The sequence below is a fragment of the Schistocerca cancellata genome, chromosome 6 (genome assembly GCF_023864275.1).
Source record: "Schistocerca cancellata isolate TAMUIC-IGC-003103 chromosome 6, iqSchCanc2.1, whole genome shotgun sequence".
NCBI lineage: Eukaryota > Metazoa > Arthropoda > Insecta > Orthoptera > Acrididae > Schistocerca > Schistocerca cancellata.
Window position 1 is genome coordinate 209,877,611 of NC_064631.1, and position 21,433 is coordinate 209,899,043.

The 21,433-nt window shown below is 43.1% G+C and overlaps 1 protein-coding gene and 1 pseudogene across 1 annotated transcript in view; both read left to right on the plus strand.

The window, feature by feature from the left end:
• Positions 1 to 21,433, plus strand: part of LOC126190860 (alpha-tocopherol transfer protein-like) — a 92,716-nt gene that overhangs the window by 60,545 nt on the left and 10,738 nt on the right. The window contains exons 4-5 of the mRNA XM_049931455.1: positions 12,298 to 12,550; positions 18,051 to 18,161. Coding sequence (XP_049787412.1) covers positions 12,298 to 12,550; positions 18,051 to 18,161 — 364 coding nt within the window. The remainder of the gene's footprint in view (positions 1 to 12,297; positions 12,551 to 18,050; positions 18,162 to 21,433) is intronic.
• Positions 12,803 to 12,920, plus strand: LOC126089948 (5S ribosomal RNA; annotated as a pseudogene).

The following is a 21,433-nucleotide window of genomic DNA, read 5'->3' on the forward strand; positions in this document are numbered from 1 at the left end:
GGTTTTCTCTTCAAAATGAGGTATGTATGATATCTGTACAACGTTTGGTTCTTGTGTAACAAATAATTGAAAGTGTTCGCGGACTTATATGTACTTCGGAATTACAATTACGAACAAATTAAATTGAAAAGAACATATAGAAAACGTTATGGGGAATGAAAACCAAAGACTACAATTAATTGGCAGAGTACGAAGTTGCAACAGATCTACTAAAGAGACTCCCAACACTACGCTTGTCAGTCTTTTGGAGTACTGTTGCGTGGTGTGGGATCATTATCACACAGTATTAACGGAGTACATCGAGAAAGTTCAAAGAAGAGTAGCAGGTTTTGTACTATCGAGAAATGGGAAGAGAGTCACTGACATGATACAGTATTTGGGGTGGACGTCATTAAAACGAAGACGTTTTCCGTTGAGGCGGAATATTCTCACGGAATTTCAATCATGAACTTTCTCCTCCGAATGCGGGGGACCCACATAGGGAGAAATGACCAACATATTAAAATAAGGGAAATCAAGGCTCACGCGAAAATATATAGGTGTTCGTTTTTTCCGTGGGCTGCTCGAGACTGGAATAATAGAGAATTATTATGAACGTGTCTCAATGCACTCGCTGCCAGGAACTTAAATGTGAATTTCAGAGTATCCATGTAGATGGAGACGATGACGAGGACCACTAAGAGTGGAAACAGGTCAGAATTACATGTGTGCTGCTTTTAATATGAATTGTCTACTAGTAATTTTTAGAACATTCCTCGTGGACAATGTTCTGATTCTAATATCACTTTATTATACACTTTACAACAGTCAACATATATACTAGCCTGCAGATGGAAACTTTGTCACCTGAGCTTAATAATAAATATAATCTTAAATATTCATTAATATTTTATAACAAGATGCGTACATTATTTTTTCATTGGAAGTATAGGATCCTGAAACACAGTTAAAAAACAGTTTCGACCTATGAGACTAGTGCTTTGTCAATAAATTTTATTTTCACAAAGATCTATTTTTCGCGAAACATTGCTTCTGTGCATTGAGCCTATGTGGTTGTCTGTGTCTCAGATATAAGAGATAATTAATGTAAAAGTGCATTAGTCTCAACGCGCCATTACAGAGTACCACACAAATTCATATAGCGATAAGAATAGAAACATTTTTTTGTGTGACGTCATATCATGTATGCATCGTTTCTCCGCTAGAGGTCTATGAAGGTACTGACACTTCTGTTCATAGCCGGTGTCTTAACTGCAGTTTCATGAATATTGTTTTAGGCAGATGTTGGGGAAAGTGCCATTCGTTTACGCAGGTTTATGTGTGGATACGGTCTGCATGAAATGTGTTAAAAATAGAGTTAGCAGTGAATAAGTAATAAATTAAACTGTCATGCCTGACGTTGAAGTTTTACTGCATGAAAATGTAGTAGATGATTAACTTGTGTTTTTCCTTTCATTATTTTGTGTATGTTGTGTGTGCACAGGTGTGTGTGTGTGTGTGTGTGTGTGTGTGTGTGTGTGTGTGTGTGTGTGTGTGTGTCTGTGTGGCGGGAGGATTGGAGGAGAGGGGTGGGGGGGGGGTGAAGCCAGGAAAGGTTTCGTAAAGGTTTGAAATTGTGTGTTAAGTACAAGAAACCAAAGCAGCCGACCAGTTGCAACAGAAGGTAGTTTTATTCAAACTGTGACTTCTTCTTCAGAAATACATGTAACCTGAGGACAATGTAACAGCAATAACTCCAAACCCGGAAACATACATGTCAAAATTATGTCACACAGCGACTATATACCCACAAAGAGGTGGGAATATCTGATACATCATAAAACATAACCAAAAGACCAAATCTATGGAAAAACATTAGATAATGATGCCATCAGTAGTGGGACAGCCTTCTTACATCCCTGCTCTGCATTGTTACCAAATTTATTCAAGATGGCGGATCCAAGATGTTGTCATTAGATGTGGCACATCACAATGTCATCATGGCGGGAAGTTCAAATTTTGGTGGGAAAATAGGTCAATTCGGTTGCCTCCTCTAAACTAACCGCCTCCTCTCCTCCGTCCCCACCTATGAAACTGGGAAGAGGTTCAAATTTTGGCGGGGAAAAAAGACCATTTGGGCTACCTCTACTAACCTAAGTAAATGGCGGGAAAAAAGGTCACTTGGGCTACCTCCACTAACCTAGGTCATCCGACCGCCATCTCTTCCTAGGAATTGGCGGGAAAAGGACTCAGCCTGTGCTGGGCTGCTGGAGAGAGGAAGGAGTGTACTTTACTTTACATGCAGTGTTCATTTAAACAGGCTGAGTTGTCATAGGCAGTAGCTCCATCCACTGTGTTCCCCATGAGGTCCAGAGTCCAACTGACGTAGTACACAGTACTGCCACGAGAGGGAGCTGTCATCCCATGGCGGTCTGGGGAAAAATGGCAGGAAAAGGACTCAATGTGTGTCCAGCCGCTGGGGAGGGGAAGGAGTGTACTTTATTTATTTTGAAACAATTTATTTAGTGGCGGATTTCACAAAGTATATTTATGAGACTGATACAACACACTCGACCTGACATGCTTGGGGTCACACTAGATAGCCTACAGATCTGCAAACTACTCGTAAATCAACGAAATAATGGGGTACACTGATGTGCAGACACGCGAACAACTCTTAAATTGTCAAAATACTGGATGTAAAAGGGTCTACAAACACGCTCACTAATTTTAAACTGTCGAAATAATGCATTTCACAGCCCACACACCTGTTCACCGAAATAATGCAGAATACTGATGTAAATTGTCAAAAAATAATGCATATTTAACGCTCTGTGAACACACTCACTAACTGTAAACTTTCGAAATACTGTATTATATAGCCTACAGACCCGCAAACTACACTTAAATTACCGAAATAATGCAGTACACTGATGAACAGACAAGCAAAAAACTCGTAAATTGTCAAAATAATGCATGTAAAATGCTCTGCAAACACGCTTGCTAACCGTCAACTGTCGAAATTATGCACTGCACAGCCTGCACACCTGTTCACAAAATAATGCAAAAGACACGGAAACAGCTCATAAATTGCCAAGAAATAATGCATGTGTAATGCCCTGCAAACACGCTCACAGCACTTAAACAGCCGAAAATAATGCAGTGCACAAACACTCATCACACGTAAAATACACTTTCGAACTATTGTCGACTGCAACGTATCAGCGAACTGCTTCCTACAGAGACTTCAACATGCACACATGCCGACGCCAGCTGGATGCGGGCTAGCGCCCATGAGATGAACGCCATGGCACGAGTCATTGCTGTCCAAAGGTGATTGACATTTAAACTCATCTGTCACAATGACGGGATAGCTGATGACTCTGTGTTCCATATCGATTGATTCCTCACATTGCAGTCATGTATGTGATCACTGTTCTGGTGCTAGCCCTCCCCAGAAGCTGTTGCCCCTCCATCAAAACTATTTTTCCATCTCAAACAAGCGATGCCAGTCAATCATTATGTGGTAACTAACAGCATACCAGTGGATGAATGGGATGGAAAAGACACTCTCGATGTACTGTAATTATAAGCATCACAGTTGATCATGTGAACAATTTTAGCAATGTTACAGTAATTTCAACAATGACCAATGATGTAACAGCATGCTTCCCAGTTTCAGTATCATCGCTAAACCGTCCCTCCTATACTTTGCGAGTACCACTGCACATGTAGATAGATGACTGTGCAGTATGTCCATTCATCGTTAATTCTTGGACATATACATCACCAAAGTATACCAGACAGTGCTCTAAATATTTCTAACACCTTCGGCACAGAGCATAATTTATAATCTTGCTCTATGCAGATGGGAGTCACAGGACCCCCTACCCCCCCCCCCCCCACACACACACACACCCACACACTGTCTTTGAGCAATCCGCCCTACAGCACCGTTACCGACTTAATCTGCAGCTGACCAGAGGTACCGCTACATTCCACGTCTCGTGAATGAATGGAGCTTGCTGCACCCACCCAAGTGCAAAAGATTTCTACAGATGCAATCATGTTAAGGAGGTTAGCAGCAGTAGTAGATTTGAAAATGTTGTGATGTAATAGCAGAAGGTTAATAAGAACAAGAAACGGGTGTTTTTTGTGCATCATGGAGCCTCAGACAGATGGAGTTCGAAGTATTTTTATGTAAATCAACCACTCTATCAACTGTAAAGTATTGTTCTAGTGTCTGGGATCAGTACCAGGAAGGTATTAGTAAGAGAGAACATAAAACATGCACTCGTAAGGCTACACGGTTCTGCACTTAAAACAGGCTATAATGTTAGATCGCTTCAGTTTCCAATCTACCAGTCATGTGGAATAAAGTGCTGTTAATATCCCAGTGTAAGAAATATATTTCCAGAACATGACACATCCTTCTTACAGGTTTCTCTATGATAAACTATAGTAAGAAACTATAAAATGAAAAAACTACTTCCTTAAAACACCAGTTCTGCACGATACAAGCACAATATAGCTTTCCATAGATGTATATTGTCCACTTTTCACATCTGATCACAGTTCAGAAATTAAACTATGTCTGCATCAGACCTATATAAAATGATTCGTTAGTAATGGAGAATACTTCTTAGAAGCAAACAGATATACACATAGCAGCGCCGTTTGACATGTGAAATTACATTTCATGCCACCACTAACTCTGAAAACAAGACATCAGTCTAGCAAACATATACACCGGTATTACAATGCCTCATAAACATCTATCACTAACTTAGAATCATCTTAGTTATGAAACCGAAGTCTCGATTTTATGCTCAAGATCCGACAGGGGAATGGAGTACATCACATAAATCTTCGTTCGTTTAGAAGAATGTGTCGAAACACGATGGTCACGTTTCATCACACATGAGATGGAAGTCCTCTGATGACCGAGAGGTTTGCTGTTAACGATCGCAAGTAGACAGTGCTCTAAGACGCACACAGCACACGCATGTGTATACGAGTCGAATGCAGGCTCTGTCACACGACTTACGCGTCCTGACAGAACATCTGAAAAAAGGGTCAAATGACCTGCAGCAACATCTCTGTCTCTCTCTATAGAATGCATCATCGGTCTACCATTAAATCATACCTCGTTACAACTCCACCTCAACCAACTATTCCATCCACTCTCTGTCATTCTTTAACGCAGATGCAAGTAAGTTTAGAGGCAGATCGTTCTGTTTTTCCATGGAAGCATAAAAAACAGCAGTCAACTCATGTGTATCACTATTAACTCAATAGACATACAGTAGCCCCCAAGTACAAGAATTCTTCAGCACTAACCACAAGACACGCAAGTATATCCTCATTTTCCCCACCTTTCGTTGTTCAAATGGTTCAAATTGCTCTGAGCACTATGGAACTTAACATCTGAGGTCATCGGTCCCCTAGAACTTAGAACTACTTAAATATGACTAACCTAAGGACATCACACAGATCCATGCCCGAGGCAGGATTCGAACCTGCGACTGTAGCAGTCGCGCGGTTCCGCACTGAAGCGCCTAGAACCGCTTTCGCTGTATTTTCCCTCAATGTATTCGTACTTTCCATCATTTTTCGTAACTTTATCGATTTTATGTCTCTTCTGTCCATGCACTCATGACAATACGTCTCGTTCCGTGTTCTAAAATTGCTTGTAAATGTAGTACAGCTACCAACACCTAGCACAAAAGCACTATTTTTCTGATCAGGTGGCATAGTATTGCGTTGTACTCGATCGCGTCCAGTTCCCTCCACCCACATATTCTACATTTGCAGGACGCTTGCTCTGTTTTCTGTATGTCTGTGTATATCCATGTGTCTCTGGTGGCCCTCCACGAGACATGACGAAAGCCCCAACAATAGCGACCATTAAATATTTCTGCAGCACTTTACTATTTCTGAGAGGTAGACTTTGTTCTTATTTACACAGCCACGTGACATCAGTTTAGCATTGAGAACCTTTTAGCTGCACCTGCAATGGCAAGCCACTGTACGAAAATTTTACGGCGATGCAACAGCTATGCTGGGCTGGTATACACGTACACACAGTTAGACATGTCTCAAGTGTGGGACAACTGTCCTGTTAGGTTCACTGGGGAGAATGCACCCTCTATTATTCTGGGAAGCATTGCAACAGATTTCTATAGCACGTCCAGAGGGTGACTTAACTCTTATTTACATAGACATGAGACATCAGTGTAACACCTGAAGAATTCTAACTGTATACCCAAAAATAGGCATAGGTTTCACATGCTGGCTGCTGGCGGCAGCAGCATCAGAGCAATGGCTCGCTCCCCGGCGTTCATCTCGCCAGCGCTGGCCCACATCTGGCTGGCGTATTCATGTGTTCGTGTGTTCGTGTGTTCGTGTGTGTGTGTGTTCGTGTGTGTGTCTGTTCGTGTGTGTGTGTGTGTTCGTGTGTGTGTGTGTGTGTGTGTGTTCGCGCGTGTGTGTGAGTGTGTGTGTGTGTTCGTGTGTGTGTGTGTGTGTGTGTGTGTGTGTGTGTGTGTGTGTGTGTTGAAGCCTCTGTAGGAAGCAGTTTGCTGATACGTGATGGTCGCCGATAGTTCACAATAGTATTTTACCTGCAATGAGTGTCTGTGCACTGCATTATTTTCGGCTGTTTAACCGTTCTGAGTGTGTTTGCATAGCATTACACATGCATTATTTCTTGGCAATTTATGAGCTGTTTTCGTGTCTGTTGGATTATTTTATGAACAGGTATGCAGGCTGTGCAATGCATAATTTCAACAGTTGACAGTTAGCAAGCGTATTTGCAGAGCCTTTTACATGCATTATTTTGACACTTTACAAGTTGTCTGTACATCAGTGTGCTTCATTATTTCGGTAATTTACCAGTAGTTTGCAGGTCTGTGGGCTGTGTCATGCATTATTTCGAAAGTTTACAGTTAGTGAGCGTGTTTGCAGAGCGCTAATATGCATTATTTTTTGACAATTTACATCAGTGTTCTGCATTATTTCGGTGAACTGGTCTATAGTCATTGCAATGCGTCATTTCGACATTTTACAATTAGTAAGCGTGTTTGCAGACCCTTTTACATGCATTATGAGCCATGTGCAGCTCGCATTGATGCCGTTCATAGCTTGGCATCTTGTAATAGCGATAGTGGTGTCTTATTTTCTTAGTGTGTTGTCTGGCGCCACTACAGTTGCTAGCTAAACTGCCCGTGAGTGGCAGCTGCAGCACTTACCGATACGAGTCCTGTGGTACTATCTTTGGAACGACCGCTAGTATTTCCGGGTCGTGTTGTGTGGGGAGGTTAGTGGCTAACGGACATCACGTCGGTTGGGTTCGCAGCAGTGAGCAGGTCCGTGACACACAAGGGCAAGCCGGGGCCGCTGATGGCGTGCTGCCACTGCCGGATCGAGGAGGGGTGGCTGCGAGAGCGACGACTTCGTCGCACACCGAAACCTGGACGTTTAAGTTCAGTGAAGAGTTAACTGCTAATGCAACCTCGCCTATTCTGAGATCTCACCTTTGGTCGGCGGGCTGTTGCTTCCAGGGCTGCTGAGCCTGGCAGCAATGAGTGAAGTGTTTCGAGGCAGTGAAATATTGCAGGCTCTCTCTATATGTTATTCATCATTGAATTTAGTATTATTCTTATTAGTGAAGTGCAACCGGCGGTGTTTTCGGCCTTGTGGCCGCTAACGCCCGAGTTGCCTGACCTGGGGGTTAGCATACTTTTCCGTCAGCGTACCTTTCCTCGTTGTGTTGATGCTGTCCCACACGGCATGTAGTTTGACATGTGTTATACTGTGCATTTTTGGGGGGGGGGGTGGAGGTCTACCTTCGGCCTTGGCTGTTTTCTGAAGATATAGTGCTGTCTGTCTCTTCGTCCTTGCCTAAAAATATTCCATCCTTGTACTGGTGATCGGACATTAGAAAGATTGGTTAGTCGGTCGGTCGGCGCTTAAGCTGCCCCTAGTCTGAGGTGACATCCTGTTACGTGAGTACAACTCTTGGCTGCCTGTCTCACCATACCTTGTGTTTGAGTTACCTTCCCAGGCCGACCATTGGAACACTTTCTGAGTACCGCTTGTCCTGATTCCTTAGATTGTGATGTTTGTTGTAAGGATATTTGTAATTTTCTAATTATGGTCGGTGTGGCCTTCAGCTGAGCAATAATTTCACTTCTTTAGTGATAAAGCCTTCAGCCATGTTATAGTAAGTTTTTTTAAGGAAACTTGTTTTAAAAGCAAGGGATTTATTTTGGAAATGCTATTTGGAATTGTTCTTCTGACTTCTAAATCAGGCCTTCAGCCGTTTATTGTTTGAGATTATTGTTGGTGGCTTTCAGCCCTAAAATTGTGGAATTTTTATTCTGTGATAAGGACATCAGCTGTCATAGAGTCAATTGTGGTTTTTTTGGTGATTGTTTTAAAATTTTAATTTCTTTAAGTAAAGTTTACGTAGTAGTTGTGCATCCGAGAGTAACTGATTACGGCCCCATCCACAATTATAACCTTATCCTGCCCCATCCTGAGAAACCATATCTCACATTATTTTGACAATTTAGGAGTTGTTTGCGTGTCTGCGCATCAGTGTACTGCATTATTTCGGTGATTTACGAGTAGTTTGCAGGTCTACAGGCTACGTGGTGTGACCCCAAGCAGGTCAGAGCGAGTGGCGTATCAGTCTCATAAATATACTATGTGAAATACACCCCTCAACAAATTGTTTCAAAATAATGAAAGTGCACTCCTTCCCCTCGCCAGGAGCTGGACACATACTCAGTCCTTTCCCGCCATTTTTTCCTGAACTGCCACAGGACCACAGCGCTTCCTGTGGCAGTATTGTGTAGTAGGTCAGTTCTGACTTCATGGTGAACACCCTGGATGGAGCCACTGCCTGTGACAACTGAAATTGTTTAAATAAAGACTGCCAGCAAAATAAAGACTTATGTCTGTCATATCCAGCAGCCAAGCACAGGCTGAGCCCTTCTCCCACCAATTCCAAGAAAGCGGTGGTGGTCGAATGACTTAGGTAAGTGGGGGTAGCCAAAGTGACCTTTTTTCTCGCTTTTTTCTTAGGTTAGTGGAGGTATCCCAAGTGACTTTTTTCCCTGCCAAAATTTGACCTTCCCACCATTTTCTTCTGGAGGGGAAGTGGAGGGGAGCCGAGGGGGAGGGGAGGGGTTAGGTTACTGAAGGCAGCCCAGTTGAACCATTTTCCCGCCAAAATTTGAACTTCCCACCATAGTGTCATTGTGATGTTGCACATCTGACACCGCTGTCTTCAATAAATTTGGCAACAATGCAGAGTGGAGCCGTATTAAGTTGTCCCACTAGTGCCATCTGACATTTGTCTAATGTCAATAAACTGTCAGTGCAGATCATTGTAGACATTATTAAATGTGCTGGCCACTATGATGAGGGCTTGTCACATAAGAATAATTAAAATCCAGAAATAAAGCCAATGAAATAAAGTGTCAGGTGATGTTATGAGCAGGACACCATCTGACAAGGAATGGACAATGTGGGCACCAGGAAAACAAGGCAGGTGATGCATGTGCAGAGATCAAAGTACGCTGCTGGATAAATGGCTAATGAGTGAAAATGCATTCAGGGCGTGGGAGGTCAGTGAGAGAACAGTGGGAAATACAGAGTGTTAGAGGACGCTATTATCAAGTAATAAGCTAACTTACATTAAAGCCCTTGTAAGCCCACAGGTACATGTATGAACAGTAAAAAACGCAATGCATGAACACGTTGTGATAAACGTACGTGACAATGAAAGAGATGAGTGCATCAGTCATTGATAGAGTAAAACACGCGGTAACGAGAGCAAAACAACCTTTTGTTGCAACTGGTTGGCTGTGTTGGATTCATTTATTGATCTCTACCCATTGCTGAAGCGCAGCAGTGTTCAACATATTATCTGTTAAGTTTGCTGGTTAGTCGCTAGGAGCCCTCATTTTCAGATGCTGGAAGAATAGAGTAATTTCTATGTGGTGAGGTACCCTACCTCAAGACATATTCATAGTTTCTAACATTTATTTCAATCCATTGTGGCAAGGTGCCACAGCAACCTTGTATTTTGATTAATATTAAAAGACAGTCCTCAGTCGTACAGTGTTCTTTACTGATTCAAGAACGACGCGTTTCATCCGATTTGGGCATCACAAGTTATCTGGTGCAACGTTGGTCGTCAGTCATAGCACTGTAGAATAAGACAAAGCTCGTAAACTATAACCATGACCCCGGAACAAAGTGCTGGCGCCGATCCGCATCCACACAATGTATACACCCTAATGACATGATTGTTGACCGCCATCTCCCGAGATAAGCTGGTGACGCTCTTCGCGGCTAAAACGCGTCGTTCAATAAATATTCAAATGTGTGTGAAATTATATGGGACTTAACTGCTAAGGTCATCAGTCCCTAAGCTTACATATTACTTAACCTAAATTATCCTAAGGACAAACACACGCACCCATGCCCAAGGGAGGACTCGAATCTCTGCCGGGACCAGCCGCACAGTCTATGACTGCAGCGCCTGAGACCGTTCGGCTAATCCCAACCGGCCTTCAATAAATACACTACTGGCCATTAAAATTGCTACACCAAGAAGAAATGCAGACGATAAACGGGTATTCATTCGACAAATATACAAGAACTGACATGTGATTACATTTTCTCGCAATTTGCGTGCATAGATCCTGAGAAATCAGTACCCAGAACAACCACCTCTGGTCGTAATAACGGCCTTGATACGTCTTCGCATTGAGTCAAACAGAGCTTGGATGGCGTGTACAGGTACAGCTGCCCATGCAGCTTCAACACGATACCACAGTTCATCACGAGTAGAGACTGGCGTACTGTGACGAGCCATTTGCTCGGCCACCAATGACCAGACGTTTTCAATTGGTGAGAGATCTGGAGAATGTGCTGGCCAGGGCAGCAGTCGAACATTTTCTGTATCCAGAAAGGCCCGTACAGGACCTGGAACATGCGGCCGTGCATTATCCTGCTGAAATGTAGGGTTTCTCAGGGATTGAATGAAGGGTAGAGCCACGGGTCGCAACACATCTGAAATGTAACGTCCACTCTTCAAAGTGCCGTCAATGCGAACAAGAGGTGATAGAGACGCGTAAACAGTGGCACCCCACACCATCACGCCGGATGATACGCCAGTATGGCGATGACGAATACACGCTTCCAATGTGCGTTCACCGCTATGACGCCAAACACGACTGCTACCATCATGATGGTGTAAACAGAACCTGGATTCATCCGAAAAAGTGACGTTTTGCCATTCGCGCACCCAGGTTGGTCGTTGAGTACACCAACGCAGGCGCTCCTGTCTGTGATGCAGTGTCAAGGGTAACCGCAGCCATGGTCTCAGAGATGATAGTCCAAGCTGCTGTTCGTGCAGATGGTTGTTCTCTTGCAAACGTCCCCATCTGTTGACTCAGGGATCGAGACGTGGCTGCAAGATCCGTTACAGCCGTGTGGATAAGATTCCTGTCATCTCGACTGATAGTGATACGAGGCAGTTGGGATCCAGCACGGCGTTCCGTATTACCGTCCTGAACTCACCGATTCCATATTCTACTCATTGGATCTCGACCAACGCGAGCAGCATTGTCGCGATACGATAAACCGCAATCGCATTAGGCTACAATCCGACCTTTATCAAAGTCGGAAACGTTATGGTACGCATTTCTCCTCCTTGCACGAGGCATGACAACAACGTTTCACCAGGCAACACCGGTCAACTGCTGTTTGTGTATGAGAAATCGGTTGGAAACTTTCCTCATGTCAACACGTTGTAGGTGTCGCCACCGGCGCCAACCTTGTGTGAAGGCTCTGAGAAGCTAATCATTTGCATGTCACAGCATCTTCTTCCTGTCTGTTAAATTTCGCGTCTGTAGCACGTCATCTTCGTGGTGTAGCAATTTTAATTGGCAGTAGTGTAACACCGTGCAACCTAAGACTGATTGTTGATAGTAATAAGTCTGCAACTTTAACATTTGACTTACCGTGTTCTACCTTTAACGTAAGATTGTACCTGTTAATGAACAGATTATGACAGCATTAATAATTTTTAAATTCGGCCAATAACAACATGATACACTGAAAATCGTGTTTTAGTTGCCTCCGTTACCCGTTAGGTAGGCAACCTGCAACTTGCATAGGGTGCTCGGTTTAGCCGTTTAGTAGTACAGATTAGGACTCTGCCGACTTGAACGTCTACCATGCAAAGAAGAGCTCGGTGAAGGACAAACAGCTAGGCAGTGAATGTGGTTGGCGTTGCAGCCACGTGGCGGCCTCGCCGGTGCTGCACCCTGACGGCTACATCGTGCTGTTCGCGCGCCTGCTGCCGGACACGGCGGACCGCTTCGTGCACGCGGACGCGCTCAAGTTCTACTGGATGTGCGAGGACCTGGCCCTGCGCGAGCACCCGGCCAACACCGGCTTCCTCTTCGTGTTCGACCTGAGCGGCATGTCGCTGCCCCATCTGGCGCGCCTCAACCTCGTGCTGCTCAGACAGTACCTCGTCTACACGCAGGTGAGTGCTCAGGAACCCCGTGTAACAAACAGCACCTACAGGCGAGCCCAAACAACTGTACCGTGACGCCACAGCCGAGCGGCGATCGGATTATGAAGGAGCCAACACCAAAAGACTTGGGCGACTCATAAAATGAGCGAGTTTCTGTTCGATATATGCATGAGGCTAGTTAACGGAGGCAACACATACAGTTGTTTATGCAGAAACGAGACTAAAACTGTTAAGAAAACACAAGAGCAGTGCGGTTTATTTGGCAACGGTCTTGCCGCAGTGGCTACACCGGTTCCCGTGAGATCACCGACATTAAGCGCTGTCGGGCGTGGTCGGGTCTTGGGTGGGTGACCATCCAGGACGCCTTGCGCTGTTGCCATTTTTCGGGGTGCACTCAGCCTCGTGATGCCAATTGAGGAGCTACTAGACCGAATAGTAGCGGCTTCGGTCAAGAATACCATCATAACGACCGGGAGAGCGGTGTGCTGACCCCGCACCCCTCCTATCTGCATCCTCCTAAGGATGACACGGCGGTCGGATGGTCCCGGTAGGCCACTCGTGGCCTGAAGACGGAGTGTGCGATTTATTTTGTTCATGTCATATACAGGGTGATTTAGCTGTCCCAACACATGGGTTCTATGCAACCTGCAACGCCTTCAAATACCACTTACACGATTTTCACATTGTCTTCTCATTCACTACATTTAACCACAGTCCTAAGCAAAAATGAAAATGATATTTTTATAGGAAATTTAATGACTTAAATTTACTGGGATACGTTTTCGCTAGAGGCTGTAGTTTTCGAATTATTCAAGGAAAACATGCAAAAGTGATCTTCAAATGCGTTTTTCTTGAATTAATCGAAAACCGTGCACTCCAGCAAAAACGCAACCCTGGTACAAAATTTAGCTGCGTTAAATTTCCTATATAAAGGTCCTGTTCCTTTCTTCTGTAGGACTACTAGTTTGTGCTTAGCCAATGAGACTATGAAAATCTCACACATAATTTTTGAAGGCGTTGCAGGCTGCATTGAACCTATCGGTAGGGACAGCTGAATCACCGTTTATACTATTACAAAAACCACATTTATGAACGCAGTTGCTCACATCTTTGCAAAAGGCTGTTTTCCTGGGTTTGAAATGTTCAGAATATTTTGAGCATTTTAAATTGTACTGTAACTATTTTGTAAAACATTTACACATTTCCAAATAATGTTTACATATAAAAGCACTGAGGCCTGCACACTGTTGTCACTTTGTCCACACAACTTACTGTTTCCAGCACAGCTTCACGAACAAATTCAGTTACATACTGTTAATGGCTGCTTAAAATCAGAAAAAAATTCTCTTTTTCATGTTTTAATAGTTTCCTTAAAACGATACAAGTAGTATATGGCACCAAAATGACTGGTGCCTCAGTTGAATATTTTAAAATGCCTTCACTTAGGTTTGCAACTACACAGTCTAACTGAAAAGTCAACATATATTCTCTAACTAACAATTCTTTAAAATTATCACAGTTTAAGCTTTTAAGCAGTGAGTAGCTAGAGTAACCTGCAATTTATATCAGCAACGCAACACTAGAAGCTGCATCTTCGAGATCAGTTTGATTACTTTGAATACTTCAGTAAATCTAACAATAGGGCTACAGCTGCATTAATTATGGTCAATAACACTGCTATTTACTGGTATAGAATTAACGACGATCCTCCTAAAACGGTTAATGTGCATTAAACTTTGTGCCTGTCCTTTAGGATAAATATGGGAGTTCATCGAGAAAAGCGATGAAAGAAAATGTCCAAATGTATGTGAATTCTGCTGAGGTCATCGGTCCCTAGACTTATACACTACCTAAACTAACTTATGCTAAGAACAACACACACACCCATGCCCGAGGCAGGACTCGAACCACCGGTGGGAGGTACCGTGCAGTCCGTGACATGCATGGTGCCTCAAACCGCGCGGCCACTCCGCGCGGCTAGCGATGAAAACAGCGGAAAACAAAGAGCATGGGTTTGCAGCAGGGAGCATTGGGTTACCCTTTTTCATGGCCAAAAAACGAGGAAATAATCAATTTGTCTTCTTTTTAAAGGAGCAATGGCTGGCTACGGCATTTTAAAGGAAGACACAATAATCGCGAATTGCATTTAAGTTGTGAAAAACTATCAATAGACGCTACGGCAGCAGAAAAGTTTACTGAGAAATTCAAAAGTGAAGTATAATCTTATGATCCTGAATTTTTATACAACGCATTGAGAGAGGCCTTATTTGGAATACTTTACCTGAAACAACGTTAGCTTCTAAAAGGGAAACTAGTGCTCCTGTGGTTATGATTAGTATAAGTCATGTTTCCGTGCCAAAATTTGCTAATTCTACGGGGAAAACTCAAAATACCCCTTTTATTGATAGGATAACCGAAAAACCCCGGGCTTTCAAATATGTTAAATACTTCCCATGTTTTACAAGAACCAACCAAAGACCTGGATGACTACTGCTTTGTTTTGAAAAATGATGCGCGGCAGTTGTCATACATGAAGTAAAAAAACACGAAAAGGTCACAGGGAAGAAGGCAGTGAGGTGTTGTTAACTCTAGACCACTCACACAACCAGCCCACAAAAAGCATTCTTGATAGAAAAGACGGACATTTCAAAACACTGTTCCTACCGCGAAACGTGAAGAATTTGCTGCATCCAATGGACCAGTCGGTTATTGAAACTTTGAAGAGGAATTACTGAAGGCAATTGTTGAGGAAGCTTCTGACAGAAGGCGGAAATGAAGAAGTCATGGTGGCTCATCGCCATAACTTGAATTTAAGACTGCTCTTACGTTGTGGTGGGAACATGGAATTTGGTGAAAACAACCAGATTACAAGGAGCTTGGAATAAATTGGAAGACATTTCAATCAAAGATGAGGTACAGAAAGACGAAGATGAAAAGAAGAAGAATGAAAAGTAAGGCGAAGAAGGAGAAGCGGCAGAGCCGGCCGGTGTGGCCATGCGGTTCTAGGCGCTTCAGTCCGGAACCGCGCGACCGCTACGGTCGCAGGTTCGAATCCTGCCTCGGGCATGGGTGTGTGTGATGTCCTTAGGTTAGTTAGGTTTAAGTAGTTCTAAGTTCTAGGGGACTGATGACCTCAGATATTAAGTCCCATAGTGCTCAGAGCCATTTGAACCATTTGAGAAGCGGCAGAGGACGTAATAGCGCTTGAAGGTATAACAAAGACGCTTTTGAAAATCCCAGAACGTTCCGACTGCAGTTGAGAGGATGTAGATGAGTGGCTTGCCTGTGACTCTTCAGAACATGGGTTCCAAAATATCGGTGTCGATTAAATCATTCAAAACGTGCGAGAATAATCTGATAACCAGGAGCATGATGTGGCCACTAAAACAGATATGAAACCGTCAGCTGGTATGGCGTTTGCGTGTCTTGACACTGCACTAACACGGATAGAGCGGCAGCCTGAGTGTGAGTATACAGGGTGAAAAGTATTTAAACCGACAAACTCTGGGAGGTTGTAGGGGACATCAAAACAAATATTTTTCCCTAATGTCATTTTTTCCTATGAGGAGTATTTAAACCGGTAGAGGAAGATTTCTCTGGCGACAAATTAATTAAACCAACAAAAAAGTCCAGAGGAGACATATCTGGGGATCGAGCAGGCCATGGTACAGGACCACCTCTGCCAATCCACGTTTCTGGGAACCTTCGGTCCAGGAATCGACGCACACGACGACTGAAATGTGCCGGCGCCCCGTCATGTTGGAACCACATGCGTTGTCTTGTAAGGAGCGGGACGTTTTCCAGAAATTCTGGCAATGCTCTGATGATGAAATTGTAATAGTGCCTGCCATTTAATGCCCTAGGTAGCAGGTACGGCTCAGTTAAACAGTCCCCAACAACACCGACCCACACATTAACGAAGAACCGCACTTGATGAGCGATAGTAACTGTGGCATGTGGGTTATCCTCACTCCAAACATGCGAATTGTGCATGTTGAATACTCTATCACGCCCGAAAGTTGCTTCATCGGTAAACAACACAGAGGATGGAAATGTAGGATGCATTTCACAGTGTCCCAGGTACCACTGCGAAAACTGTGCCCTGGGTTAATAATGAACTGGTTCCAGGTTGCGGACACGCTGTAAGTGAAATGGACGTAAGAATTGCTCTAGAAGGACTGTTCTTACATTCGTCTGATTCGTCCCCATGTTACGTGCAGTTGCACGAGCGCTGATTGAAGTATCCCACTCCACATGCTGCAAGACAGCTTCCTCAAATTGCAACGTTCGTTCTGTGCGACTGCGTCCCTGTCCAGGTAATCTGCTAAATGACCCGGTCTCACGCAGACGTTGGTACACAGCAGCAAAGGTCGTTTGATGTTGGATAGTGGCCGAGCGGTTCTGGACGCTACAGTCTGGAACCGCGCGACCGCTACAGTCGCAGGTTCGAATCCTGCCTCGGGCTAGGGTGTGTGTGATGTCCTTAGGTTAGTTAGGTATAAGTAGTTCTAAGTTCTAGGGGACTGATGACCTCAGAAGTTAAGTCCCATAGTGCTCAGAGCCATTTTTTGACGTGGGATACGGCGATTAGGATATTGTTGTTGATAAACCCGCTGTGCAGCTCGTCCGTTGTGGTGCCCTACGTAGTACGCACCAAGCATATCAGTGTACTCACTCCAGGTGTATCGCTCCATTAGTAAACAGAGACAATGCACTACTACACTGGTGGACAGCAGTTGCCTGCAACTGAAGAGCGTAATACGACCTCTAACAACTGAAGATCGTAATACGACCTCTAACAACTGAAGAGCGTAATACGGCCTCCATCGGTTGAAATACTCCTCATAGGAAGAAATGACATTAGGGAAAAATATTTGTTTTAATGTCCCCTACAACCTCCCAGAGTTTGTCGGTTTTAATACTTTTCACCCTGTATACAGCTGCTCACCGCAAAGCGGATGCGAAACTTGGCTGCACAAAAGTGACTGAATACAGAAAAACTGACACTGACTGATATGTCCAAGAACTGACACTGTGTTTAAGGGAAGTACTGTACAGAATCTAAGTAACATTATTTTGCAGTCATGAACTTAACATTACAGCAGTATGTCCATACAAATTTAGCTTTTTTTCCCATGATTTATGCAGTTATCCGGATATTTGACTATCCGGATCAGATCCAGACCAGAGTCTTCCGGGTAATTGGAACCAAACAGTAATAACAAAACAGAATTACAGGCTGGTCGTAGAGTTCCTCTGCGGCAGTACGCTTTGTTTGTTGTATACGTTAAGGCATACAGCTCATTACAGTCCACGTGCAACGGAACACCAGTCTTGTAGTTCAGACTGGGAAATACAGCGGAACAGATTCGCTCTGCTGAAAAGACTCATCATATTTATTCGCTGCACCTACATTTTGTACACGTCTGGTTTACCCCGCTTCCTCGAAAGAGGAGACTACTTAATTTCTGAGCAGCGAAAGGCAAGTTTTAATTAATTAATGTTTCAGGATGCCCTGCCGTCAAAGGTAATTGGTAACCACATGGTTAACGTCGTCCCGGCGACGGAGACGTTGATTAATATCATGAAGCCCATAATGAAGAAGGAGCTCTCCGACAAGGTAAGGGCCGTCACTTTTACTACGTCGCCGGCGCTTTATTAATTTAATGAAAGAGCTACAGCAAGCCATCCCTGAGGTATTAGGAACAGCCCCCGCAGCGCTACACGATTCTTTGCCTGCATAACACACTTTCCGAACCCCGCCATCACGCATACAAAGCGAATATTGTGAGCGGGGCATTACAGCTGCTTCCACGTCCACAATGTTGTGTTTATTTGAATATATATTGCTCTCTAACAAATGGGCAGCATTAGACACACACGAGTACACATTTACGACAAAATAAATATGCTTACGAACAGGCAATAAATATAGCGGAATCCGAAAGACAAAAATTTTCTTGAGCTGTAGCTTAATGTGATCAGTGTTTGGAGCTGATCTATTATTTAAAATGTAAAAATTTATCCTATCAGAAAAAATGGCAATAATATGCTTAACAACCCACAGCGCTGTTATAATCAAAACTGTGCTCTTTCTCTTAGTCTTTCTCTTTGTCTCTCATACAAACACACACATACATACATACATACATACAGACAATATCAGTTAAATGTAATAATAATAATTATTATTATTATAAACGGTGGTACTGCCACTGTTGGCAGTAGTATTTCACACGTTCTTTGCACTTATTGGGTATTAATATTCACATTTTGCTTACTTCAGTGTATACAAAATATATGTGACATAGACACAATAGGAAAAGGCGCCTGTGACCGCTGGAGCTATTTACAATTGTATTACTGTGCATACACGGTGATACTTATTGAACCTCATGAAATAAAATTGTCATAACTTCTGTCCGGTTTGCGTTAGGACTTTGAAACTACACGATTGGCCGTGGGCCATGATGGGAATTAGTGTGCGCATGTATGGTTTGGTTTAGCGACGAAGCGCACTTTCATTGGCATGGGTTTGTCAATAAGCAAAACGGGTGCATTTAGGGTATTGAGAATCTACATTTCGCGATTGAGAATCCTCTTCACCTTCAACGCAAAGGGTGATCAACAGTGACAGCCACACTGGACTTATTAAAAACGATTAGACAGAGTTTTGAAGAGAGAGAGTGTGGCACTGACACTCTGTGACCTCAGAAAAGCCTTTGACTGCATCTCACACACAACACTAATAGCCAAGTTAAGATGCTATGGTGTTGGAGGTGTTGTTCCATCAACACTCCAATCTTATTTGGAAAACCGAAAACAGGTAGTATCAGTGCACGGAGCAACTTCTCTTGAACAAAAACTGGAACACGGAGTGCCCCAAGGATCAGTCTTAGGACCTCTCCTATTCCTAATATATGTCAATGATACGAGCCGTAATAGTCAAATGTTGCAGTTTGCAGATGACACTACCCTTATTGCCAAAGGACATACAGCCGCAGAGGCTCTTGGTGCATCAAATTTGATGTTTGAAGAAATAAAAGAATGGTTCATCATAAATAAGATGAAGAACAATGAAGAAAAAAACCAACATTTCATATGAAGCCTAACCAACATTGAAGAGCAAGAAAACATGGAGACTGTCAGACTACTGGGCTTCAAGATTGACAGCAAACTCTCCATGAATGACCACACTGCATATGTATGCACCAAACTTTCTCATGTGATATACCTCCTGAGGAACCTGAAGAGGGTAATAACTGACCAGTTTCTCACAATAATCTACCACGCACTCTTCCACAGCCACATTAGTTATGGACTGTTCTTGTGGGGACACTCCTCAGGCTGCAAAGATGTGTTGCTATTACAAAAAAGCCACCAGGATCATATCCTCTAGCAAAATACTGGACCACTGTAAGCCTATTTTCACCAGGCTAGACATAATAACATCCACTATATTCCTTGGAAGAGGTTTTCAACAGTGGTTCTAGTGAATGGACAAAATAATAAATATTGTAATGTTTTATATATAATTTTGCCTAAATTTAATCTTCTTTTTATGTTCTCAGTTAACTGCACATTTAATTTTGTGTTTCACTTAAAGTAAGCGAAACTTTTGCCAAAACGAAACTTTGTGTGTAATCTACATGGTTTTGTAAACATTTTGCTTTATGGTATTTTCATTTGCTGCTATGAAGTTTTACTTTCCTGTTTAGTTATATTTCATTTTCTCTCTGTTCTATGTGTTTTTGTGCACTGCATAAATATTCTCTTTTATTTGTAATATAAATTTTGTAAATGGTGTTGTATAAATATTAGTTGATAAACATTGTATTTGTGACGCAGTCTGTCCATCCATGGCTGGTAAACGACGAAGATATATTATTAAAGTAATAAAATAATAATATGGTATGCAGTGTTCAGTCACGGAATAGTCGTGTGACATTCTTTGATGGCACGGTGACTATCGAAGCTGTGCTGTGCTTTTGGGAGATGATTTCATCCCCATTATCCAAAGTCACCATGATTTCGACAAGATGTAGTCCATGCAAGGCGGAACTCGACCCCGTCGAAGCAGGGGAGTGATGTTCTGGGGGACCGCTGCATGGGCCACGATTGGCCGCTTTATTCTCCGGATCTGAGCACATGCAACTCCTTTTTGTGGGGCTACTTTAAAGACAAGGTATACAGCAGTAACCCCAAAACTATTGCTAAGCTAAAAACAGTCATTCAGAAGGTCATCGACACTTCAGCGGGTCATGCAGAATTTCGCTATTTGTCTGCGTCACATCATTGCCAATAATGGCAGGTATATCGAACATGTCATAACCTAAATGCGAACATCTGCAGTGACGTTTTCATGTTAAATAAAATGTGTGTAGGCCGTAGTTTAAACTAATTTACGTTTGTTTTTCATATAGTTCAATAATTGTCACCCTCTACTTGCAGTCAGAGACCTCCACAGAACTTGGAAACTTGTACTGAATTAGTGTTTTGTTTTTTCTTGTCTTCTGCTACCAGGCACCCAGATGGCGTACATACGAAAGATGCGAGTACATATAATATGTTAACTAACGTGAAACTGGTTTATGACGGAGGTTTAACCCTCCAAAAGCCGTGGTGGAAATAAAATAGTGACTGACTTGCTGAACACTTGCATGGGTTTGTAAGCCACTGTTTGGCTCCCTTAAATATCATGCTTTTTCACGATCGCAGTCTATAATTGTTTTATGAGTACCTCAAACTCAGGAGTAATTGAATAATCCGTGTACTAGCAATAAGAGAACTATCCGACTGTGAGTAGCGGCCTTAAACATTTTTTGTGTTCGGGTTCCATGTTTGTTTACATATTGTACTTGACTCTTCATATCACAAGTAACTCTAATAAAT